The 26,755-nt window shown below is 53.1% G+C and overlaps 1 protein-coding gene across 1 annotated transcript in view; it reads right to left on the reverse strand.

Moving 5' to 3' along the window:
* Positions 1 to 5,141: 5,141 nt before the first annotated feature.
* GALNT16 (polypeptide N-acetylgalactosaminyltransferase 16) overlaps positions 5,142 to 26,755 on the reverse strand; it is a 32,718-nt gene continuing 11,104 nt past the window's right edge. The window contains 9 exon segments of the mRNA XM_077767215.1: positions 5,142 to 7,285; positions 10,745 to 10,867; positions 11,570 to 11,711; positions 16,683 to 16,766; positions 18,348 to 18,440; positions 19,693 to 19,819; positions 24,621 to 24,724; positions 25,023 to 25,107; positions 26,742 to 26,755. The exon segment at positions 26,742 to 26,755 is cut by the window's right edge and continues 95 nt beyond it. Of these exon segments, the coding sequence (XP_077623341.1) occupies positions 7,148 to 7,285; positions 10,745 to 10,867; positions 11,570 to 11,711; positions 16,683 to 16,766; positions 18,348 to 18,440; positions 19,693 to 19,819; positions 24,621 to 24,724; positions 25,023 to 25,107; positions 26,742 to 26,755 (910 nt within the window). The 3' untranslated portion in view covers positions 5,142 to 7,147.

Genomic DNA, 26,755 nt, shown 5'->3' on the forward strand with positions numbered 1-26,755 from the left:
TAAGCCCAGCCGCTTGCTGAGCGTGCAAAGACTCAGGTTTCTGGTTCAAACTGAGAGTGAACCCCTGGGCTCCATGAGGCACCCTCAAATCCCTACCGTAGGTGGACAAGCCAGAGCGGCAGCTGCGGAAGGAGATTCCACTCGAACAAGCACAAGGTGAGCTGTCGAGGAAAGAACACTAGCCCTGGCCGGCATTCAGGGAGCAAGTATACATGCAGCAAAGCAGCCCTTCGCCTGTGGGGCCAGATCATTCCAAGGGTCTCACCCTCCTAAACTCCAGAGAAGAGAGCTGGCCCCAGGCAGAGCCATTGGCAAGTGCTTCTGTCACCGTGACATGTAACATCGAGTTCTCTGGTCTCCCTGTTTCCTGCCCTATGGCTTTGGGCTCGCCGGCCTCTCAGCCTTCATCTGTAGATGAAGAGTCAACCCCGGCCACCCTCCCACTCAGGCTACTATGAATCAGCTATGAAGATATGTGGGGTGGTGGGGGACAAGTCTGGGGCTCTGGATTGAGACTGAGAGCTTTGCATGGGGCCTCAGGTTCCTTACATGCAAGATGGGGAAAGAACAATGCAAAAGTGTCGGTGTTGGGGGGGGTGCCTGGGTGTCTCAGACTCTTGATTTCAACTCAGGTCACAATCTTGCAGTTCGTGAGATCAAGCTCCATGTTGGGGGCCCCGTGTCAACACAGAGCCTGCTTGGGATTCTCTGTCTCCCTCTCTCTCTGCCCCTCCCCCTACTCATGGTTTCTCTCGCTGTCTCGCGCGCGCACTCTCTCTCTCTCTCTCACACACACACACACACACACACAACATTAATAAACATTATTTGTGGTGTTGGTATGAGGATATGAACTCATATGTGAAAGGCAATAAAGGACAGTGCAGAGTATAGACTCTGGGTCAGACTTCACGATTTTTTCTTAATTTTTTTTTAATGTTTATTTTTGAGAAAGAGGCAGAGCATGGACAGGAGAGGGGCAGAGATAGAGGAAGACCTAGAAACTGAAGTAGGCTCCAGGCTCTGAGCTGTCAGCACAGAGCCTGAGGTGGGACTCAAACTCACAAACTATGAGATCATGACCTGAGCCAAAATCAGATGCTTAACCGACTGAGCCACCCAGGTACCGCAGACTTCATGATTTTAAATCCTGGCTCTACCCCTAATGGCTGGGTGATCTTGGGCAAGTGTGTTAACCTTTCTGGGCTCCAATTTCCTAGTTTGTAAATAGGATGATAATGAAAACACCTACCTGATAGAGTTGCCGTGAGGATTAAAGAAGTTAAAATGTGTGAAGCTCAGTGACTGGTGAATAACTGATAGGATTGGCTATGAATGTCATCAGTCAGATGGTCCATGGAAAGGACTTAGCCACATAACTCATGGTGAAATGTATGCCTGTCCTGCAGGCTGTGGGGTGCAACGCTGATTCCTTGATTAATGAATCTTCTAGGGTGAGAGCTCTTCTCTATAGAAGCATGTCAGCCATCTGTGGCTGGTGTTGGGGAAGAAACTCATAAATCACGCAAAGCGAGGTTGGCATGTGGCATCTGGCTCAGCAGCAAAGCTTGGCTCAGCCTTGTACCCACCCACCCTCTGCCCCAGAGAGACCCATCCCAGGGCACTGTGGGAGGCAGCCTGCTTAGCAAAGCACGGCCCGCAGCCCAAGCATCAGCTCTCTGAGCCCACAGTGCCGGGTGGTGACTCATGCCCTCTAGTCAGGGGACCAGGACCCATCCCAGTCACCAAACCAGTGACTCTCAAACTTGAGTGAGCATCAGAATCTTCTGGGGGCTGGTTAACTCAGGGCAAGTGTGTTAGGCCAAGTGCTGAGTGCCCCCCTCTCCTCCCTGGGCCCCCGGTTCTCCCTCCTGCTTCAGAGGGCTGCAGACTCCAGGTGCATCTGTATCACCTAGGCCTCTGGTCACACACAGAAATCCGGAGTCCGCAGGTCTGGGGTGAAGCCCGGAAACGGATGTGGCTTACAAGCACCTCGAGAGATTCCAGCAGGTGATCTGGGCCTAACCTTGAGAGGCACTTATTTGAAAGGCAGTCTGTTGAAAGACGGGCTTGGTTTTCAGGTGGTTTGAGTGGATCAGAGATAACCTGAACCAAGGAGGAAGGAGAAAACAAGCCTTTCTGGAACACCTGCTGGTCATTTGTATTCATTCTCTCCAGATGAGAATCATTAAAATTTTCAGGCCCTCTATTTCCACGCTCTTTCCTCTGCCTTCGCCAAATAAAGGAAAACGACCCCCCGAGGAATGGCCAGTAGCTCAAGGAGCAAAGGGTTTGTCTGTTGCGGTTAAACAGCTGCTATAGCTTCCTTCTAAAGTCATTCTATGATCACGGGCCAGTCTGCATCACCCGGATGCTGTGTGCACTGGGGTAACAAAGCCCAGGCCACTCAGCACTCCATTCCTGCTGAGTTACCAGCCAGGCTGGTATGGTAAGGTCTCATCCAGCCCGCTGCCCAGCCCGAGGCAGGCATTGCCCAGAGTGTATCAGGACTCCCTGGCCCACAGGCCACTGTGAGAGGCCCCTCCTTGCTGCTCCCATAGTTCCTGCCCTCCCTGTGGATGTCATCACGTGGTATCACTGTGGCCTGTTTGCCCATGTCCCCTGCTAGAATATTAGTCCTTAAGGGCAGTGACAGTTTCTGTTTTGTTTGTGTCCCCACCCCTGGTAAGGTGCTTGGTAGGTAGCAGGCACTCTGAAAGGCACTACTTATTAATAGCAGCCCTCACACACATTGACGAAGCTTTTAGAAAGATGCTTTGCACTCATGAGGTAAGTCCGTCCTTGCAAAACCCCTCCAGGGCTATGAGGACCCCCAACTTCCACATGAGGAAACCAAGGCTGAGCAATGAAGTGACTCAAGACCACATGACCAGTAAGTGGCAGAGTGGGGACAGACTGGCTGACAGGGGCCTGAGGTCCACACTCCTATTTTCTTTGCAGTATAGACGGATTGAATCCCACAACACAGGGCTGTCCTCAGATGGCTTTGGAGCCTCCATCCGGCTTGGTGACCACCTCGCCCAGCTGCGGGCCCAGGAGGGGGCACCCCGGCATGCCGCACCTGAGGTCTTTGCTAAGTGTCCACCAGTAAAGACCTTTTAAGATGAGAAGCTGCCTGTCCTGCCCCCTTCTTCTGGAGGAAATGGATTCAACCATTATAGGGGACACACAGCAATACCAAGGACACTGGGGACATTGTCAACCCATGAAGTTGTGGGTATATAAACTATAGTTTTTCCTTTTCCATTCCCTTGGTGGGAGAGGACTACACCCCATTTGGTGCTGAAAGATTCTCTGCAGGCGTGGGGCTGCCAGACCCCTTGGAAGACAGGTGTTGCCATGTTATCTCTCCTAACTGCAGATGGAGAGGCCCCTCCTAAGGGGCACAGGGGAGCCTCTGTGAAAACTGAAACCAAGGGGCTCTTGTGTGGCTCAGTCAGTTAAGCTTTAGACTTCTGCTCAGATCATGATCTCACAGTTTGTGAGTTCAAGCCCCAAGTCGGGCTCTGTGCTGGCAGCTCAGAGCCTGGAGCCTGCTTCAGATTCTGTGTGTCCCTCTCTCTGCCCCCTTCCCTGCTTGTGCTCTCTCTCTCAGAAATAAATAAATAAACATTAAAAACACACACACACACTGGGGCGCCTGGGTGGCTTAGTCGGTTAAGTGTCCGACTTTCGCTTAGGTCATGATCTCGCGGTTCGTGGGTTCGAGCCCCACGTCGGGCTCTGTGCTGACTGCCAGCTCAGAGCCTGGAGCCTGTTTCAGAGTCTGTGTCTCCCTCTCTTTCTGACCCTCCCCTGCTCACGCTGTCTCTCTCTCTCTCTCTCTCTCCTAGAAATAAATAAAAACAACAACAACAAAAAAAACACACACACACACAAACTGAAGCCAAGTCACAGAGGCAGGGATGGAGGAGCCCCACCTTGCTGAACAAATGGGAAGCTGACCTCACGCCCATGTCCCTCCTGCCCTCCCCACCCATGTGCTCTTTGAGACTTCTGCCAGCTTCTCTAAGGCCCATTGTTGCTAAGGGCCAGCCCGAGTTTTTGCTGATCCCTCCAGGAGCTGGCTAAAGGCTACGGGTCTTACTTTCCAGAAAAAGAAGGGTCAGAGAAACTGGGCCTCCAGAGAGGTAGGTGTGGAGGAGTGCAAGAAAGCACGACGCAGGAGAAGCAGCACCAGAGGTCTTCGAGGCTGAGAAGGAGAGCAGACCGAAGGTGGAAGGCTAGCCCGGCCTGGCCGGCACGGAGGTCGGAGCGGGGCACGCTCCTCCAGAGGATGGACAGAGAGAGAGACTTCTGCAGTAAATTGCGACCTGCGCCCAGTTAGCCCAGGTGGGGCTCTGCGGCCATACTGTCACCAGCCAGGGCTTTGCTCTGGGCCCGTCAGGCATGGTGGTCCGAAGTTCTGGGGGGCCCCGGACAAGCAGCCCCGAGGTGAAGGGGGGATGGGGCGGAAATGGCTGCATGCAGGAGAGGTTTAGTTGCACACTGGCCTGCCCACCACGGTTCATATGTGCACTGAGGCAGCGTTTATTTTTACCTGGGTAGGTTCAGCTTCTGTGATCAGAAGCAGTGGGGGCTTTCCATTGGTTTCCATGGAAACATTAGGCAGAACATCTGCTATCCGATCAACAAGGCTAGGCTGATAGGAAGGACTCTTTCTGGAATTCTTTGGCTGTTCCTAGTCAGGGAGATGTCCCGTCTGCATTTTACTGCTGTCTTCTTATGTGGTAGAGGTGGGGAAGGGCAGTTCTAAGGGGCTGGGGCTGTCGCCCAGGGAAGGAGAGAGGGTTGGCAAGAGGCAAACATTTGGAAAAATCCCTTGGTTTCCACTTCAAAGCCCCAAGTAGGATCCTGCAATGAAGTCCCAGGAGCCTGGGCTCCTGTGCCAGCCTGCCCCAGGAGTGGGAACACCTGCTGGCCTCCCTGGGAGCAGCCAGTCTGTCCTCCAGGACTCCTTGGGGTACCACAGGGCATGGAGGCCGAGGAGTGAGCTGTCAGGTGCAGGAGGGGGTCAGACCCCAGTGTGTGTCCTTTTGACCAAATGGAGGCCCCAACTTCCCCCTCCCTGGTGGGGGAGGGCGGCTGTGGAATCCGAAAGGAAGGCACCAGTGCACATGTACGAGTGAGAAGTGGTTTTATTCCAGATGTGTGTTTCATAAAGACAAGGCCCTCAGGGACAGCTTGTGGCACATGCTTTGGTCAAGAAGAGGAAAAGCAAAACCAGAACAGGGCCGAGTCTCACAGAGGACAGCTGACGAGTGCAGTCTGGCCGCAGGGAAGGAACGGCTTCTCAGGGGCTTCCCTGAGCTGCAGCCATCTTACATTCAACGAGGGAAGCGGTGCTCCCCCCTCCCCAAAGGTCCACGCGGGCACGCACACGCACAACAGAGATGGGGGTGGATGAAACATAGCGACAGAGGACGGATGACCGTGGCCCTAAGGGCCAGGGGCCCCTTGCTGCGACCCAGGAGCACGGCCTAAGGGGCCTCAGTGAGAGCCAGGAAATGGGAGGAGGCCACGGAGAACCCCCCACGGTGGGGCTGCTGGCCCAAGGAGGGCAAGGAGGAGGAAGCTAGCAGTTCAGGCACACCAGGGAGGGAGGAGGGGACACTGCAGCCCAGCCGGATGGAGGCGCCAATCCAGAGCAGAGGTTCAGATCCTTTGGGGATCAGGTACCTCTGTAAGAAGCTGGGGAAATCCACGGACCCTCTCCCAAGGAAAATGCATATACGCACACACATGCACTATTTGGGGGACAATTTCAGGGGATTCCTAGGCCCTCTGGAATCAGTGAATTCTCTAGGGGTCCCAGGCCGATTTGCATTGGGAGGGGGGATGGCCAGGGTCCTCTTACCACTGGTCTTTTGCCGAAGATCACACTGCCTGAGCCAGTGGGGCTGGGCAAGAGGAGATGGGGAAATGCAGAAGTCCTTCCGGGACCAGGCCATGGGCCCAGTGGCTGTGAGAAGGAACTGGGGGCTCTCTACACAAACAGGAGCGGCCAGCCGGCCTCCCCGCCTGCTGAGGGGCCTGACCCTCTCAGGCCTCCCTCTTGCAGTGGGGAGAGGTGAGGACGAGGCTTAGCCTGCCTGACTTACTCCCTCATGTCTTAGGGAATGTTTAGCTCCAGAAGGGAGGTCCTGCTCATCCCAGCCACCTCAATCCCATAGTACTGTGTTTATAGAGGCAAAGGTGTTTGAGAAGGTGGGAGTCCAAAGGTCAGAATGAGGATGGAGCTCAGAGGTGCATGGTGGCTGCCTGTCCCTACAGGGTCCTCACCATGGACCCAGGCAGAGGGGGTGGAGCACCAGCTGCTCTTAAGGCCCATGAAAGAGGTCTCGGCCTGACGCATGGCCACCCAGAAGTGGGATCTGTTTAATAAACTGTGTCCCAAGGCTGTCCCCGAACAGCCCCCTGCAGCCTCTCGCGCAGAATGTAGAGACCAGAGTGCAGGGCACGGCGCCTGGCACTGATCCAGCGTGGGAGGAAGTACGGGCTGTCACGGAGAGTCACTCTTGGGGTGCTTCGCTGCGTTTCCAATCCACATCCTTTGTGCAAATGACCCATCCGCTGCTCCAGGTCCCAGCCCTCCCACACTCAGTCCAGCACCTGCCTGGGACAGGCCACCGAGCTTCTCACCTCCTCCCTGTTCTCGCCCTGCCTCCAGGCTGCCCCCGCCCGCCGCCCTCAGCCTCCCCATCCACGCGGCCCACATTCTCCTCTCATGCTGAGCCCACACGCAGGCCCTGTGCAGGCTGCTGTCCTTGTTCTCCCAGCCAACAGGGGAGGGCCCCCAAAACACCGTCCGGAACCCCAGAAGGGTGAAGGGAGGGGACAGAGGGCCAGGGGGCCCGCCCAGTCTCTGCCCAGCAGCAGTCCCGCATCCTGACCGTCTCCCCTCCCCGGGGCGAGGCCGGGCCGGCAGCCGGGGCGTCGGGGCCTGCTCCCCCGCGGCCTCCCCGGAACAAGCTTTGGAGAAACGTGTGTCGTGGCAGGGGGTGTTTGCTGATGGTTCCGGCAGAAATGCGAGGAGATGGGAACGGCCTGCTTTACACTCCCCCACCCTAACCCGCTTCCAGTCCCAAAGTCTCATGCAAAAGTTACAGGAGGCCCCGGGCTACCGTCATGTGTGCGGCAACAGCTGCCACTGCTGGGCCGGGGCGTCGGCCTGGCACTTGCCGGTCACCAGCTGGGCGGGCTTGGCCTCCAGGCAGAGGCCGCTGACCGAGTGCTGGATGAAAGAAGCTTTTCTCCTCCATCTCTGGGGGGAAAGGAGGGAGACAAAAACACAATGATTAAAAATAATAATAATGTTCGGAACTCCATTTCACACGTATGTGAGTGGCTGGAACATACCTAGGACACGCCCTCCTCATTTGAAGCCCACTTTGCCCCTGACCCAAGGGCTCCCAGACCCCACACACCGCCTTAACCCCTCCCCTTCTGATGCACTCTTGCCTCACGCCCCAGTCTAGATCAGAGGCCCTTGGGCTGATTGAATCTAACCCAGGGAAGTATTTTGTTTGGCCTGTGCGGTGTTTGTTTAAAATTTGGCTTGGTTGTCACATGACAATCTGCATTTCCAGCTTCCCTTTAGGCGTGAGCCCAGTTTCTCATGTGGCATCAGGCCCTTGGGGCTTTCTCGCTGGAGCTGGGGCTCTTGCTGTTCGTTGACCAAGGTCCTGCCTGGTCCCTACTTTCTCCTCCAGCACCGCCCTCCCCCTCCCTGTTGGCATTCGAGTCTGTGGGGCCTGGCCTGGTGCATCTTTTGCTTCTTGAAACAAGATTTCTTCTCCCTGCGGCTCTAAGCTGTCCTGGCCTGTACCTGTGCGGCGGGTGACAGACACCCTTGAGTGGGAACCGGCCGCCATCTCTGTGGCAATGAGTGAGGCCGGCGGAATGGTAGGAGCCCTGGGGTCTCCTGGGTTCTCCCTGGGGTCCCCGCCGCAGTGCCCCCCTGTGCCTCGCCTTCCCTAGGCTTGACAATGGGGAAAAGAGGTATTCCTGTGGGACCTCTGGTGGTGCCTGGTGGAGGGCAGGGTGTCCTTTGGAACACTTGGGAGAAGGGGTGAGAGGCTGGTCCAGGCTTCAAGGCTCAGGGAGGAATACATAGCGAGAGAGGTCTGTTTGTCTATCCCCCGTCTCCCTGTACCCCATTGTTCTCCGTAGAGGGTGAGGGGTGCTTGCCCACACGTGGAGTCCTCGGGGCGCTGAGGGTGAGGTCACACGCTCAGCTGGTGTGCCAGCCTGAGGGCTGAGCCACACCCAGCTGCAGGGCCAGGTCTAGGGCTGCAGGGGTGTGGTGGGCAGGGGGCAAGGTGGGGGCTGCGGACTCAGAACTTAGGCCTGTGGGGTGCCCACGGGGCCCTAGCACAGAGGGGTCCCTGGCCTGAAAGTTGCAGCAGTGGGTAGGACAAGGCCTTGGTCCCTCTGGAACTCCCAGCATCTGTTGCTTTGTGCCCCTCTCGTCCCTGACCTCCCAGGAGGGGCTGGCCACACTCGCTTCTCCTGGGCATTGCCGGGCCACGTCCTCCTTTCTGCCCTCGGCCGACATGAGCTGTATATCCCTTGGCACAGGTAGGTACCCAGCGCAGTGTTCACAAAAGGTAAGTGCACACATGAATAATGCATCACCTGATCAGTGGAGGGGTCCCCAGACCGCAGGATTCTCACGTCTTACCCATGCCATCATCGGGCAGGGTAAGGGCCTTACGCAAGGCCCCGACTGCTGGTCACTCAGTCCTGGGAACTCTCCCATCTCTTCAGCCTCTGTTCTTACAGGTGCCTTGCCAGGCAGGCAGGGAGGAGACAGAGGCTCAGAGAGGGGAGGCGTGGTCCGGCTGGGGTCTGCCAATTCCATCATATTGTCTCCAGTACTCAGGGCCTCTTAGATACATGATGCCCAAGTGGCCTCGGAAGTCAAAAGGGGACCAAGGATGGAGGCCTCGCTTTGAGAAGGCACCAGCAGAGGGAGACCTGCTCATCCTGTCCTCTGGGAGGAGGAGGGGCCCCAGTGGCCTAGGGCGCTGCTGGGGGCCTGGCGAGACTTGTAGGAGCAGAGTGGATGGGGCCAAGGGAAATTCCCACAAGCCCCTGGGGCTGGGTCAGCATGGAAGGGGAAGGATGCTTCAGCTCCATAAAATACTTGGGTGGTGGTCGTCCCGGGAGCTACTTCCTAGCTTGGCTTCAGTAAGGAGGAAGAGGAGTGGGCTCAGAGCCTGATCCTCAGAGAGGTCTGCAGCTCCCAGTGAAGTACGGCCTGAGGGCCTCCCTCCCTGCAGGGCAGGGGCAGAGGGCAGGCAGCCTGAGGAGGCAGGACAAACTACATCTGCCAATCAGAAACTCCTCAGAAGTGTCCCTTGAGTTCAGCAAGCAGATCATGGCACACGATTCACACACATGTGTGCGCGCGCGCACACACACACATACACCCAGAGGCTGGAGGAGAGGATCTGGCTGCTTGTCCAGAATAGAATAGCAAACTGCCAGTCATCCCTAAAGAAAGAGCTGACCCCGGTAAACAGGAAAAGGGGAGGGGAGGAAGCCCCGCTGGCCAAGTCAGAGAGCCAGGCGCTCTCCTCGCCCCTGCACTGTCCCGCTGGCTGGCCAGGATCAGGCACAGAGAGGGGAGGGGAGAGGGTCAGTGGGCAGAGGAAGGGCCAGAGCAGACTGCCAGCCTGTGTGTCCCATTCCTCGGGCAGACGGGCACCTCCCAGCCAGGAGGGGGGCCGGGCTGACCGCCACTGGCTGCTGTGTGTTCTGAGCAAGTGATGCCGTCCTTCTGAACACCAGTGTCTTCCTCAACAGGTGGGCCTGGCCTATCTCCCAGGATTAATGGAAACAGGGTGGGTAAGTGTTTGACAAAGGGAAAAAGCATGGCTCATGTGACGCTGTCATGCTCGGAAATCAGTATATTTGGATCTCAGTTTCCCGGCAGCCACAATCAAGAAACACGTATTGAAGGGCACCTGGGTGGCTCAGTCGGCTGAGGTTTGACTCTTGATTTCTGCTCAGGTCATGATCTCACTGTCATGAGATAGAGTCCCACATGACACTACATGGGGCTCTGTGCCGACAGCACAGAGCCTGCTTGGGATCCTCTGTCTCCTTCTCTTTCTGGCCCTCCCCAGCTTGTACTCTCTTTCTCTCTCTCTCTCTCTCAAAAAAAAAAAAAAATAGATAGAAAAAGAAAAGAAAAGAAGCCCTTATTGAGCATCTACTCAATGTCTTGGGTTAAGACTGTGGGCTTAGGGGTTACGCTGACCTGGGTTTGAATCCCGGCTCCACCCCTTCCCAGCTGTGTTTCAGCTGACACATGTTCCTTAAATTCAGTGAGCCTCCGTTTAACTCACCTGTAAGATGGGGATAGTACTAGGGCCCAAGTCCCGGGGCTGCACAGGATTAGATGAGACAATCTGTAAAACCCCTAGCACGGGCTCTTGGTAAAAGCCAACGGGAGTCTGGCTGTGGTGGTTGTCAGAGGCTTAGGGACACAGTGCTGTAGGGACACAAGACAGTCCCTGCCCCCATGGAGCTCACAGGCTGGCAGGACGGGCATTTAACAAATCTTTACTTGAAGAAGTGCTTCCTGGTGAGTAAACAAGAGACTTGACCTAGATTCCGACTTGGAGTGACCCTCACTCTGGAAGGCTGGCACGAGTCTCTCTGTTTCCACCCAAGGCTCCCCCGCTACGTGTCCCCTGGCGGCGAGAAGGCCTACCTGCTTGCCTTCTCTAGGGTTGCACGCCTGCAGAATGACCGGGGAGCCGGGGGTGACGGAGGTGGAGGTGGCAGTCAGGCACTTTCCCTGCTGCTGGATGAGATGGTCACTGAACAGCCACGCCTACAAAGCAGGGGACATCAAAGGCCGAGTCAAAATTCACAGTGATGGATGGATAGAGGGGCAGATGGGTGACAAAACAAAGATACTGCGTATTATAGTAGAATTTTCCACAAAAACCAGGAATGTAGGTATTCACTGTATAATTCTTTCAACCTTTCTGTATGTTTGAAAATTTTCATAATAGAGTATTGCGGGTAGCTTGGCTGGAGATGGCCAGAGGGGAACCAAGGGTGTACGGAGGGATGCTGGGGGGACGAAAGACAGGACGTGGGGCTGGGGCAGCCAGGGGTCTCCACGACCTGTTCTAGTCTTGTGGGGGGGGGTGGCGCCAGCACTTGTATGTGGCACATGTATGCGCATGCAGTAGTCTGAGATGCCCCGCTGCCCATCATACATGCTGACCACGGCTGCGTCCCGGGGAGAACTGGGTGCTGTGTGGGTAGCATTTCTCCCTCAGCAAGGAGAAAGTGTATGGTGCACAGAGGGCAACTGTGTGACATGTGGGAAAGGGGACGGGGATGTGGCAGAAACAGACCCAAGGAGCAGTGTGAGGGGATAGCGTGCATGGTCCCCGGGAAAGTGATTTGTGGAGGGCGTAAGCGGAGAGAAGGAGCAGAGGGAAGTCCCACCCCCCACTCCTCGACAATGACCAGGGCTCCTTTGCCCCTCCTGGTCCGGACCTCAAGGCCCCAAGCAGCTTACCTGCAGTGCTGGGGGGTTCTTGGCAGACCCTCTGCAGATCCCCATTCCAAGCAGGAAGTTCCCGGCTGAGTCCTGGCCCTGGGATTCTAAGCAATTGACCCCCTGCTTAATGATGCCAGGGAGCACTTCCTTCACAGGCACTCTGAGAGAAGAGGGAATGGCAAGGCTTGTCCTCTGCCCTCTCCAGGCTCACTCACCCCTCAGCCAGGGGGCAGAGCTTGGTCAGCTCCCCAGGCACCATGGTCTTGGCCTCAGTCTCGTGGGAAGGGGCCCTGGGGAGCGGCCCTTGCCAGCAGGGGCAGGAGGGTGGGGACAGGGAAGGAGCAGGGATGCCTCGGGAAGACTGAGCCTCGCCCCACTGGGTCTGAGCAGCTCTGGGAGCCCCAGGGGCCACAGCACAGGCCACGCTTTGGGATGACCCTCGGGAGAGAGCTCAGACCAGAAATCCAGGGCTCCCCAGTCCAGAAAGAAGAAAGCTGGAGGAGAGCCTGGGGTCTAAATGTAGACTCAACATGCAATCCCAAAATGACAGGGAAGAGGTCCCTTTGGAGAGGCAAATTTAAACCCCACAAATGTAAAAACGCTTTCAATCTCACTAATGATCAAAGAAATACATATCAGAGAGTTACCACTACTCATTTACCATATATATGTGCCTAAAATATATGTGATAAATATGTATTATTTCTATGTATCTATTTATATAAAATGTATCATATACACACAATTATATCAACACCAATCAATATCAATTCCCAGTGTTGGCAATAGCTACGGGATTGGATCTCCTCACACCCTATGGGTGAGAGCATAAATTATTAGCCCAACGGTTCTGGAGGGCAATGTGGCATTATAAACTGGAAGCCTTAAAAATGGGGGTTACGAGATATGAACTACCAGTTATAAAATAAGGCAGAGAGAAGAAAAGTACAGCGTAGAGAATATAGTCAATACTACAATAATACTGTAATAACGTTGTATGGTAGCAGGTGGTGACTACACTTATCATGAGGAGCACAGCATAATGTATAGAATTTTTGAATCGCTATGTTGTAAACCTGAAACAAATCCAACATTGTAAGCCCACTATACTTCAATAATAAAAAACACACAAAAGATAATGTGCATACCCTTGACCTAACCATCCCAATCCTAATTCTGGGAATTTATTATACTGCAGCAATAATTATGGATGTTTGCAGAGATTAAATTTACAAGACATCCATCTCAGAGTGATTCTTATACTGAAAACATAGATACCCAACAGTAGGGACGGGCTAAATAAATTCTGATTCATCTGTAGGATGGAAAACCCAGCAGCCATTAAAAATGACTCTGAATGAGTATCTGATAACGTGGAAGATTATTATAACGTACTGTTAAGTAATACAGGCATGGTTCAAAATATTATATTAATGAAAAATTGATATGCCCAGGTAAATTTGCTTATACACACACCACACACACACACACACACACACGACACATCGTCTTACTCTGTGGCTAATACACCTAAGAAGACTCGTACACATTCTTGGATTGTGGCCCCAGAGGGTTAGGGGGAACCAAGAGGGCTTAGAATCCAGCCATGTGCCTAGTCTTAACCACCTCTTGTTACCTCTGTCTGAAGGGCGGGTGGCAGAGGGGAGCATCATAACACTTCCGGCATCCTTGATGTGGACCCTTGCAGGGTCTCCACCAAACCAGGTCTCCCTTCCTCAGGGCTGGCTGGAAGCTCCCAGCGCCCCCAAACTGTGACTTACTCTCACGGCGTGTCAGGAAGACACCTTTGCTTTCTCTCGCAGGTGCGTCCACCCCCTCCCCGCCCAGGCCCCTCTTGGGGCTTTATAGAATTCTAGATCACAGGTTGAAAACCGCCCGCCCCCAAGCTGAATCTGGCCCCAGACACGTTCTGTCTGACCGGTGTAGTGTGGTTGTTGTTGCTGTTAATTAGTTGGCAATATTAAAACCCTGAGGGTGACACAAAGAAATCTGAATCCAGCTCCTCCTGAGAACAGAGGAAGGCCAGGCCACTGGCCGGAGCTGCCGCCCGGGAGGGGGTGGGGTCCCAGTTTGCCACAGTCCCTACTGCTCCCTAGTGCCTCCTTGCTTCCCACCTGATTGATGTGCCTCACCCACAGAATCGCTGTAGGATTTGAATCTGCAACCCCTGCCAGGGGCAAGGGCACTGGGATGCGCCACCAGGGCCGAGCTAGGGAATGCAGCCCACGGTTGTCCCAGATCCTTGAGCACTTTTCCTCTCCCGGCTCCCTGCCCCCAGGGACATGTGCAGGGTGATCAGCCCTCAGAGCTGAGGTGCGCCCTGCCCACACGCATGGCATCGGCCACTGGCACAAAGGCCTGCACTCTGATGCTTACGGAGGAACCCGGGGTGGGGGGGGTGCTGGGACAACAATCCCCAAACCCGATGTACTCCCGTGTGTGTGGAAACAGCCCTGGAGCAGCGGGGATGGCCCCCTTCACCATTCAGCACCCTTCCTCAGCTCCCTGGGCGAGCCAGGCTCAGCTACGTCAGCCGTGATTCCCTCTCTGTGGGTCTCCTCCCAGCTGCGCTGCCGTGAGCCCTTAGGATGCCTTTGCACCTTTGCAGAAACAGCAAAAGGCGTCGCTTCCTGAAGATATTTTACTCCCATGTGTTAGATGACTGTCATAATATACTGGTTTTGTTAGGAGACGTTCACCGCCATCTGCTAGGAAGGATGGTAATAAATGTACAATCTCTGCGGTGTGACTGACACCCTTGCAAATGCGGTGTGCCGGGTTGCACACCTCCTCCTGACCATCCTAATGAGAGTCATAAATTAGCCATCGCCGAGGCCACTTGCAGATCCCTGATCCGAGAGGGGGTTAGGCAGGGCTGCGCTGGGAGTACACATGTCCTTCCGAAGCAACCCGAGGCCTCCTGGCCCCTCTGCCTGAGACCCGAGGCAGAGCTCAGAGAGGGGACCAAGGATGCGTAACCTGCAGGAAGGAGGCGTGCGATTTCTATCTGACCAACGAAAAAAATCATTTGCTAAAACATCCCCGCAGTGCTAGAACAGATGACTTGTGCTCCTCGTTTAACGCAGCTGGTTTCAGCCATTCTCCCGTGTGTGATGGGTCCAGCCTTCTGATAGTGATAAAATACTTCTTCCTCTAGGTCCTCTGGGGATGACACAGGATACGGTGCGCGGGGGGCAGGGTGTGGAGAGGAAAGGCACGTTCCCCGTCCTCCCTGATGCCTCCCACGGGCTTCCCAGCTCCTGCTCAGGCCCAGAGCCCGTGGCTCTGGCCCAGTGTTGTCTGAACTCTGACAGCATGTAAAGGAACGACTGTGCTTTTCCCCTCAGAAATAATACGTCCGAATGAAACTTTCCCTTTAAAAGTGGCCACTGGAAAAAGGTGGTTCATTTATTATACTTTTCTAAATTAATGTTCTTCCCTTCACAGCCATCATCTGGGGGGCTGGGTTATCCTGGCCGCCAACCCTTTTCAAGGATGCTGCTGTTGCTCAAATCGTTTTGAAATCCTTGAAACCTGCTCCCAGAGTCATTTCATTTTTTTTTAAATGCTTATTTATTTTTGAGAGACAGAGAGAAACAGAGCACAAGCAGGGGAGGGGCAGAGAGTGAGGGAGACACAGAATCGGAAGCAGGCTCCAGGCTCTGAGTTGTCAGCACAGAGCCGGACACGGGGCTCGAACCCACGATCCGTGAGATCACGACCTGAGTGGAAGTTGCACGTTTAACCAATGGAGCCACCCAGGCGCCCCAGAATCAGTTCATTCTTGATACCTGATTCAGTCCTTGTGCTGTGTGGGACCCAGGACTGCATTATCTGGAGTAATCGCCTTATTCACTGGTCTTGGCGACACCTAACGATAGCTATTTTCCAAAAATCTGCACTCAAAAGAACAATGATTTGCCTTTTTCAAGGACATGCAGGCTCTGAGGGGTGGAGTGTTCTGGAAAGAAACAGCAGCATCCTTGGGAAAAAGCTGGCAGTCATGGAATAACCCGTTCCCTAAGGTGACAGCTACATAGAAGGGAGAATGCTCATTTCCAAGTTATTACTATCGAGGCTTATTAACGATGCAATTTATTCTGTTAAAAATACTTATCGAGTTCCATGCCAGTTTTGTGACAGGCGCTGTCCCGGTGGCTGGAGATAAAGGAGCGAACAGGCAGATGCACACCTGTACCCTCATGGAGCTTACTGTCACGTGCGGGGAGGCGACCACAAAACTAACCGGCCACACAGGTGCTGGATGGTGAGGAGGATGAAATAGGCAGGGGTGCTGGGGGAAGGGGTGGGCTGCAAACTGAGGCTGCTTGGGAAGGCGCCCCTCAGAAGGGGACACTGGAGTCAAGACCTGAAGGAGGTGAGGAAATGAACCACGTGGATGCAGTTAAGCTGCCGAAAAGGATTTTGAAACAAGAAAAAAGGAGTGCTCGCTGCCCCACCCCAGCCTCACGGCTTCACCCACAGTCCAGAGCTCGTACACACACATTCAGACGAGCTCCAGCTCCAGCGTGCACGCCGTTTGCATTCTGCCTCGAGTCTGTTAGAGCCAACATTCACTGATGTTTTGTCAGGCTTCATGATTGTAATCTTCATGGACACATAATATGGACACATAATATTTGTTTAGATCCATGAGTTGGGATTCGGTAAACCGATCCCCTGTTATTAGTTGTCCCTCGATTTTTCATGGCAGCAGAGAAGCCTATGCTGAACATCTGCTTTTCAATATGTTTTTTTTTTTTTTTTTTTTTGGTTGCTTTTATTTCCTTAGGATACACTCCCAGAAGGGAGGGAACAGAATCAAGCTTTATTGCTGTGGCTTTTGCTACATGATGCAGAATTGTTTTCCTATGGGCACAAAGTCCATTTCCGGGCTATGACCCAGTCTGTTAAGAGTTTGGCTCCTACCACAGCTCACTTTTAACTCCCAGCAGTGTCCTTCCCAATTCCCCCAGAGTCTTCGTGTGCATATAAATACTGACAGCTAGAAAGAGCCGGACTGCCCTGAGATGAGGAGATCTCAGGGCGGGGGTCCCCCAAGCTGCTGGCCCCACCCCAGCTGGGTGCACAAGCTGAGGGCTGCACTCACGTGAGCTCTGGGTAGACGTTATCCAGGTACCAGCGGAAGGACTTACAGTTCATCTTCTTCCTCTGCTCGATCCGTGTGGCTACACTGAAACAGAACAGGCTCAGGCTTTGGCAAGGCGGCACAGGGAGGAAGCCCCGGGAGGCCGTCCCCTCTTCCNNCCTGTGGCCACCTGCCGTAAATCATTCTCCGACCTGTAAGGTGACCCCAGGTCTCCTGGCCATTCCTCATTTCTTTCCTCAAATTCCTGTCACCTTGCAGGATCAGCACAGCCCACAGTGGGGGGTTGGTGTGGGGGGGGCCTGGTTTACTGTGGCTTCTCACTCCTTGACACCTCAGTATTCCCTGGTCCTTTTATTTTTAAAATTTTATTTATTTATTTATTTTGAGAGAGCGAGAGACAGTGCATGAGCAGGGAAGGAACAGGGAGAGAGAATCTAACAGCGCTGAGCCTGATGCAGGACTCGATCTCCTGAACTGTGAGATCATGACCTGAGCCAAAATCAAGAAATCAGACGCCTCACTGACTGATCCACCCAGGCGCCCCCTCCCTAGTTCTTAGTTTCACAGAGAGCAGAGCCTTAATGAACTCCCCAGTTTTCCTTTCCTGCATTTCAGTTTTAGTAGAAGGGGTCTAATAAGACAAGCACACTTTCAACATCTCTCAGGACATTTGGCAAATGAGAACCCTCTGACGTGTCCATGGATGCCACAATTTGATCTCCCCAGCTTCCTCAGCTACACTGGCCGGAATGGCCACTGACAGATGACCCTTACTGCCTCTCTGTGCCTCAGTTTCTTCTCTGGTAAACTGAGGACATGACTACCTACCTCAGAAGGTTTTCGGAGAATCAAATGAATTAAGAGGGCATAAGAGCCTAGTGCAGGGTAGTTAGTCAGTAAACATTAGTTCCCCGCTAACTGAAATAGTGGCATAGCTTTTTTTTTTTTTAAAGGGCGAGATAGGAGAAACAGAGGCAAGAAGATTCAGGGATGACCACTAATAATGTTTTCAGTCTTCTGACTACAACCTTAAGTAAGAAAGAAATACATTTTATATTGTGATCGAGTATTCCCATGTGCCAAACAGCTACACACACATACACATATAACTGAAATAAATTTCACCAAACAATACTTAGCCTTAACTGCAATCAAGTGTTATTTTCTGTTCTGCTCTGTATGAATGTATAGTGTTCTCGCTCTATCATTTTTTTTTAAACAATTGTCATGACCCACGAAATTGATTTTATAACCGATCTACATTTTGAAAATGCTCAGCTAGGCTGTAGTCATACCAGTCTGGGACAGGAAAACAGGCTAACAGCACGAGGTGGCGGCAAAACCCCAAGTGTTTTCAGCAGACAGCCCGGCCCTGAGCACTCCCACAGATGTCCTTTCTCCTGCAGGCAGCCTGGGAACGGGTAGCCCTTCTTCATAAGCGAGCCAGCCCCCTGTGCTTCTTTCTCCCCAAGAGGCTGCATGTTCCTCAAGAACCCTGTCTTGTCCCACATTCCGTGTTCTACCATATCCCCCCTCTCGCAAGAGCCCAGTGGGGAGGGTCTCCGTTACCAAGGAGACCGTGAGTGCTACCCTGCCGTCCACAGGATTTCGTGTTTTCCTAAATTGGGAGGAGGGAGGCGGGGCAGGGCTGGCGGAGGGGCCCACCTGCCAAAGGCCTTTCCGATGGCCGAGGGCCGGGCCTCGTAGTAATACTGCTTGTATTCATCCATCCACACCTCTGCGGTGCGCTTGGTATTCCTAAAATGGGAGGAAGGAACACAATGAAGTCACCAGGGTGGTCACAGAGTTAGGATTGAGATCAGCTCTGTGCGGTACGGGGTGTTGAGACTCTCAGGAGTGTGTGCAAAACAATACTGATGGTATAAATGAGTAAAGAACCGGTCAACATCCATCAGCTCGTGTCTGCATACTCTTTGATACCCCACACCTGAGGCATCTATTCTGCCAGAATACCTACAAGTGGGCATAAGGACAGGTACCAAAAATTTGTTTAACAAAACATGGGTGACCTGTGCTCATCACTAGGAGAATAATGCCCCTCCTCGTCCAGGACGGCGGACAGGCCATGGAAGGGTGTCTAGAATTTACTGTGAACCACAGGGAACGCCGCAGAAAGCACACACGGGTTGACCAAATGTGTATGAAACACAAGGCTGAGGTGCGCGCGCTGCCCTCCACGTGAACTACACACGGGAAAAGGCGTTAAAGGGCCTGAGATGCCAGACCAGAAGTGTATTAACAGTTACTTGGAGAGAGATAAGAGGGATAGGAGTCAGATGGGCTAAAGGGGACTTTTGCTTTTTTCTCTATGTATAAAATAAAGAGTAAAAAACACATATATGGACAGATACATATATAGAATATCTTGCATTTGACAGTGAACACGTATTCCTTTTATAATTATAAGAACAAAAAAAAGGGGGCCTGGGAGAAGCAAACCAAAATAATTGAGCTAGACTGGGGAGCCACCGCTACAAACAAGGAAGCGTGGGCCTGACAAGCCAAAACACTGTCTTCAAAGGGGGTGCTCATGACACTCTTCCCTGCCTCCCCTTCCACCCCCCGCCAGGGGAGCAGGCGATGGCTGCTCTCTAGGACCTTGCCCACGCCCCCTCAAGACCAAGCACATCCTGTGGCTGGGGACATGGGTGGGCAGATGCTGACCGGGTCAGGGTCAGGGGATGGCATCCATGACCAGAACATGGGGCCCAGTGTGTGGAGGGTGGCTCCCAGTTAGTCATCGGGCCCGTCTTCCAATACACTCCTGCACAAAGAGAGTCAAGACAAGGGAGGCCTGGCGGCTACACTCGATTTCATCCTTCCACCCTCGAAAGTACCTGGAATCCCAGAACTGGAGGGAAACAATGGGGAAACTGAGGCCCAGAGAGGTGGGGTAGCTGCCCAGAGTCACCCGAGTGACTGACTGGGCTGGGGTCTAGAAGCCCAGTGTCTCAGCTCCTAGCCCGGTGCCCTTTGCACTATGACCTACCTGATGTAGGTGAGGGCATTGCCCTCCGGGAAGTTGTAGGGGTGCCGTTTCCTGAAGACGTGGCCCACCCGGCTGCAGGGCACGATCTCCAGGCTCCCACCGCACATCCACACCCTGAAGGAGAGCTCTGCGGGAGATGGCGGCCGTCAGGAGGGAAGGGGCCCTGGCAGGGCCTCCTTGCCTTTGGTGTCTCCTTGAAGGCACGCGCTGGGCTCAGGGTTCCTGCGGCCATTTTCACAGGGTATGCCCATCCTTGAACGTGCTCCTGACCGCTCGCTCCATGCATGTGCACCCCCGCCTCCCACCACACACATGCCCCCCTCCATACACCCTCCACCCACACACACATACCCTCCACTTACACCCTCTTGACCCACATTCCCCCCCATACCACACACACACCCATGTCCCCTCTACACACACCCTCCACACATGCTTCCCATACTCACTGCCCACATCTGACCCCTAAAAGAGGAAAGTTTTTTTACTGTGTTTTGTTTTCACTTTGTTTTGTTTTGAGAGAGAGAGAGAGAGAATCCTAAGCAGGCTCCACATTCAGTGCGGAGCCCAACATGGGCCTCGATCCCATGATCCCGGGATCATGATCCAAGCTGAAATCAAGAGTTGGACCCTCAACCGACCAAGCCACCCAGGTGCCCAGGTAGGGAATCCAGCTTTGAAGGAACACCAAGACCATGAGCAGAAGGAAAAGCGAATCAAATGCAGCATCATTTCCAGCCTCTGACTAGGGAGCCCCATCCAGCCATCGCTAAGGAAGAAGGCATCTGTGCGTCAGTCAGCCCCAGGCATTGGTGCGGCTGGAAAGCCCACCACCTGCCAGGCCGTGGCTGCTCTTTCTGGCCCCGGACCTCCCTCTTGGCGCAGGTGGTGTCCATTTACAGGCTACCGCCGGCCCTCTGGAGACCCGCGTCCCTCTGGCGGTGGTGGGGATGCTGGATGAGCCTCTGCAGGTGACTGTGCTCCCTCGCAGTGCCGGGAGACGCAAGAAGTGGCCATTCTGCTTCCCAGAAGGGGAAGCTGCCTGCTCTGTTCTCTACTCAGCCATCGTCACTTCTGGCAAGGACCCATCTTGTCAGCTTGCCGGACCTCACATAATCTCTTCTGATTACTCTTTCATATTAACCGTGCATCTGGACACCCTGTGACATTAAAACACCTCTTTCCTGTCCCAGAAAATATGTAATCCTTGTATGCTGGTTTTTAATTTAAAAAAAAAAAAACCATCTTCTCATGAGTTCCAATCTCAGTCCAGCTCCCACTCCTCAGTTGGTCATACAGACATGGTCCCCGGCCGGGCCTGAGGGTTCTCCCCTGGTGCAGACGCTCAGGGCCCAAGCCCCCTCGCTGTGACTAACACCCGTCTCCGGCAAGACTGTGTGGCAGGCAACTCCCAGACGCAGGCCAGCGGCGAGGACTGGACACGCAGCATATCTGGACCGGTGCTCACGCCTGCCTGTGCTAGTGGGCTTCCTAGGGTGGCCTGCAGACTGCCAGGTTGTGTCCCTTCTTCTGGGATGAGCTCTGCAGCTGGCTCAGCAACTGGGATTTAGAACTAGGGGCGCACTTGGGGGACAGAAGAGCTACCTCCTAGTTCCATTTCTGCCAGGCTAACTTGATTATGCTAGAGAAGTCACTTCACCTCACCAGCCCTCACTGTCCGTGCTATGATTGTCAAGATCCACAACGCAGTAACCATCACCCATTTACTGAGCACTTACTATGTGCCGTGCTCTTTATAACCCAGGTCTAATTCTCACAGCAAGCGTTTGAAGCTAGTACTATGATCTCCATGGGCTTTTTGTTTATTTTTTAAAGTTTATTTATATTTTATTTTTAGTAGGCTCCATACCCAATGTGGAGCTTGAACTCATGACCTTGAGATCAAGAGTCACATGCTCTACCGACTGAGCCAGCCAGGCACTCCTATCCCCATGTTCCTAATCAGGCCTGGGAAACTCAAACATCTTGGATCTCTCCAAGATCACCCAAATATTCTGTTGCCGAATTACAATGTCAAGTTCACACTTCATCCAGCAAGCTGCACTGTTTGAACCAGATTCTTTAGTTCATGCAGCAACATTTTATTGGGCACCTGTTTATAATGTGGCCCACACTGTTCTAGAATCCTTACGCTCTCATGGGCAGGCAACAGGAACTCACTAAAACAAGAAAGAAAAGTACAAGTAGACAAGAACATGAGTAAAATACGTAGTTGACGGTAGTAAGTACAATGGAGGTAAATGAAGCAGGTCGGGGCTCAAGAAGGGGGAGCTGGGGTGAGCTACAGTTTTCATTAGACTGATTGGGAAGTTATCACTCAGAAGGGGACATTGGAGCTAAGGCCTGCAGGAGGTGAGGACGCAAGTCAAGTGGCTAGGGGAGAAGCAGTCCAGGCAGAAGGACAAGCAAGGGCAAAGAAGTAGAGGCTAGCGTAGGCGGTAAGTTCCAGGTGTGGCAAGTCCCGAGGGGCCAGGCAGGGAGGCCTGGTGGGGCTAGGAGTGGAGTGAGGGCGGGTGAGAGAGGCAGGGGATGTGGGCGGGCTGGTGGTGTGCTGTGGGGGAGGGGCACATGGAAAGAGGACTTCCGGTTTGGCTACCATTGAGGAAGGAGTCCTTGCAAAGTCTCGAGCAGATGAGCAGAGGACTGACATGATGGGACTCTTTTTTTTTTAAAGGTTTTTAATTTATCTTTGAGAGACAGAGAGAGACCGTGCAAGCAGGGGAGGGTCAGAGAGAGAGGGAGACACAGAATCCGAAGACAGGCTCCAGGCTCTGAGCTGTCAGCACAGAGCCCAATGCGGGGCCTGAATGCATGACCCGGGAGATCATGACCTGAGCTGAAGTCCGATGCTTAACTGATTGAGCCCCCCCCAGGCGCCCCATTGGGACTGTCTTTTAAAAGGATCTCTAATGGGAATCCCAAGGTTTTCTTGATTGCCACCTCCCCTTACGGTGGCCTCTTGGCTCCGAGTTTGGCTCTCTGAGGGGACACGGGAATGAGTCTCAGTTTGGGCAGTTCCCGGCCTTCAACAAAGTGATAAAACGAAAGGCCCACACCCACCAGCGGCTGGCCTCTCCTGGTTCAGAACGGCTCCCAGCCGCTGAACATCTGAGCACCCTGGCTAGCCTAGAAATGTCTTTGAATTTCTTCTAAGAAACAAAACCCTTCCCAGAAACACTCTGTGGTTCACCTTTCAAGTTCCCCAACCACTGCGCCCTTGCCTCAGGCAGAGTTTGAAGTTAGCTATTTGATCAGTCACTTGTTTCTCTGTCAATCACCAGCCTTAAAAAAAAAAAGAAAGAAAAAAAAGAAAGACAAAGGAAAAAGGCTCCTGGATGCAGGGGCAACTGTTAGTTTCCTAGTCCTCTGAGTCTTTGCAGGAAACTGGCTTTGCCAAAGCTCCAGAGACACACGGGAGGCCTCTCGAGCCCAAAACATGTGAAAAGGAAGTCAGAATGGAAGGGTCAATGCACCCTAGTTCCCAGAATTTACTTCTCTACAGGCCTGTCTGGAAACAGTTTCCAAGAGTAAGTTACAAAGGGGAGAACATTCCACGCCATTTCCACTCGTTGGTTTCGAGTTAGGATCAGGCCTGTTGGAAGCCCCACCGCTCATCTGTGTCCTGATCAGGGAGAGCGAAGAAAGACCTGCTCCTCAACTCTGAGAAACCCCGCATTTGCTCTGATCACACCTCACAACATTCAAGTGGCTCTGGCAGGGGCGCCCCACCCCCTCCCGTCAGAGGCAGAGCATCCTGACCCAATCTGGAAGGCAGCGTCCACCTCAGTTTTCCCACCCAGGCAAATGGGTGCAATACCACCAGCCATACCTACTCTGCAAGAAACCTGGTCAGGATGGAGAAGGAATCAAAGGGCTCTGCAAACGACTGGGTCACCGCGAGAGCAAGAATGGGAAACCCCCGCTCATTCCCCATCCTTCACCCCCGCTCCCTGCCGCATGGGCCCACCACCGGGCTTCTATCTTATGGGCTGGCAGGGTGAGGAGAGGGGACAGTGAGGATGGGTGTTCATCCCCCCACACCCTCTGCCTCAGAGCTTTGGGCTGGCTGCAGGTGCCCCAAGACCCCAGCTCCTGTCAGGGGCCACCCCCTCCCCATCTTTCAGATCTAGGGTGGCTTCACCTCACAGCAGCCACCAGCCCAGCCCAGTACTGTCCCTGTGGCGTCTGTACCTTGCCCACGCTGTGTGAACAGGCTCTTTAGCAACCTCCTTGAATTACCCATGTTGGGCGTTCCATCTGTATCAGCCTTTATCTAACTGAACCTCACTGGCGACCCTGGGGGGTTTGCTGGGAGTTTGCTTTCCCGTTGGAATGAGAGGGCTCCCATCACCCCATAAGTAATGATAATGGCTGCCAGCACCACGCCATACACTGTTAATTCATCTCTCATTTAGTATTCATACCAGCCTCTTGAGGAAACTGAGGCTTAGGGATGCTTTAACTTGTCCAGGGCCAAACAGCTTGCAGGTGATAGGGCCAAAATTGTACCCAGGCCATCTAGTCCCATTACTGACATTTGACCACCAAACTCCACTGTGCCCCCCAAGTGTGGCTCTTCTGGAAGAGAAGTGGCTGCATGTTTAAGCTGCAGTCCAGGCTATCTCGGTATGTTCTTTCACACACGTCTAGCCATGTGGCCATAGTCTCCCCCTGACCACCTAAATCTCTCTGTTTGCTAGCTGTGTGGCTCTGGACAAATTACTTAACCTCTCTGTGCCTCAGTCTCTTTATCAGTAAAACGGAGGTATAATAGTACTTACCTCAGATTATTGTGAGTTTGTGAGGATGAAACAAATTAATACATGTTTAGAACAGGGCCTTATGCATAGAAAGTGCTCGGGCAGGTTATCTATTGTTATTATTGCTATTGTTATTTTCCAACTTACCGAAATTCTCTCCCCCCCAGATGTCCATCTGGGCATCATACTTTCCCAAGTGGTTAAACCAGGACTTGTCGATCACGAAGATTCCTCCAGCTATGACGGGCGTCCTGGGAGCAAGGAGAGGATCGAGGCAATGCATGTGCTGGAGAAGCTGGGAGCCCTTCTAGATGGTTCCAGAACCCCAGGCCATTTGCCCCGCAATCCCCTGCTTGCAGAGTTCTAGGGGCAGGATGTTTGGCCAGCTCCCTGGCCACTGTCCTCTCTGTCCCTGGGACCCAGAACCGAGTCAGCACTCAGATCGTGCACCCTCAGGAGCCCCAGCAACTGAAACGGCCCCCCAGCAGCCTCCCAGGACCCCAACCTAGGGAAAGACAGGGTCTCTGCAGAGCCCACAGCTGCACTGACCTTATGGGCTTGGTGGGGTCGGTCCGGGCAATCTTCTGCTCAAGAGGAATCTGCTCCCACTTGAAATGCAGGCTCCAGTCAAATCCTAAGGGACAGAGCAGGGTGCAGACAGAGCTCAGGGGAGAGCCCACTGGTGGCGGCTGCTCCTTCACTCCGCCAGCCCTCGGTGTCTCCCTTGGTCAGAGCCCAGCTCACAGAGGGCCCGGGGCAGTTCATGCAGTCATTCCTTCACTCGGAATGAGACACGTCCCTGTCCTTATTGAGTTTCAATCTACTGGGAAAGACAGAGACTACAAAGATAAATCCATAAAAGCGTAATCTGCCAGTCAAAGGGGAAAAGTGCTAAAAAGAAAAGTTAAAAAAGAAAGAAAGAAAGAAAGTAAGGTATCCAGGCTATTCTAGTAAGGGTAGTCAGGAAAGACGCCCTAATGAGGTCACATTTGACCAGAATGAAGGACTGATCCACGGGAATTCCAGTTGGGGGGCCAGCAAATGCAAAAGCCCTGAGGTGCTTTTCCTAAAGGAGAAATGCGTGGCTCCCTTCAGATTTCCACTCAACTCCCAAGATCTAAGGAACTGCTGGATACGGTTTTTGGAAGTCTAGGCCTCAAATAGGAAAACCACTCTGCCCACTCACTCCTAGCAAGAGATTCTCCAGCGCAGCCTATCTGATAGCACTTTCTGCAATGATGGTAATGTTCTCTATCTGCACTGCTCAATACAGTGAGCAGTAGCCACTGAGCACTTGAAATGCGGCTGGTACAACTTAGGAAGTGAATTTGAATTTTATTTAATTTTAATTAATTTAAATGTAAATAGCCTATTGAACAGCACAGCTCTGAAGTCTAGACCAGAGCTGTCCAAAAGAAATATGATGCAAGCCAGAAATGCAAGCCACATATGTAATTTAAATTTTTCTAGTACCATATTCAAAAGTAAGAACATATGAAATTAATTTCAATAATATATTTAGTGCAATATATCCAATGTTTTCATTTCAACATGTAATCAGTATAAAGAATCACTGAAGAGATATTAAAATTTTTTTTTAATGTTTATTTATTTTTGAGAGTGAGAGAGAGAGACAGAGTGCAAGCAGGGGAGGGGCAGAGAGAGAGGGAGAGACAGAATCCAAAGCAGACTCCAGGCTCTGAGCTGTCAGCACAGAGCCCGATGTGGGGCTCGAACCCACGAACTGTGAGATCATGACCTGCACCGAAGTTGGATAAGTCATTTAACGGACCGAGCCGCCCAGGCACCCTGTGAGGAGGTATTTTACATTCTTTCCTACTAAGACTTTGAAACTCGGTGTGTATTTTACACGTACAGCACATCTCAGTTCAGACTGGTCACATTTTAAGAGCTCAATATCCAATTGTAGCTACAGCTAACTGTATTAGACAGCCCGGGTCCACCCCACCTCCACGTGTACATATTAGAATTCATGCAAAGTCGAGGGCTCCCCTCCCCCACCCCTAAGTCACTGTCATATCATGCCTTCTGTCAGGACTTGTGGCCATGGGCCCTGGGCTGGCAGTATTGGGAAGGGTGCGTCAGTGTTTGCGTGGAGGCAAAGACAAAAGACTAGCTTGGTGCCATCACTGATTGTGCCAGAGGGCTCTGTCCCCAACCTCAGGGCTCTCCACTGTCCCTTTCCATTTGCTCAGGTAAGGGGGCAGAGTGAGAGGCTCCTGCACACCAGGGAAGAGAAGCACCAACCCTAGGTTGTAGGT

This window comes from Crocuta crocuta, unplaced genomic scaffold, assembly GCF_008692635.1.
Source record: "Crocuta crocuta isolate KB4526 unplaced genomic scaffold, BGI_CrCroc_1.0 scaffold55, whole genome shotgun sequence".
Taxonomy (NCBI): domain Eukaryota; kingdom Metazoa; phylum Chordata; class Mammalia; order Carnivora; family Hyaenidae; genus Crocuta; species Crocuta crocuta.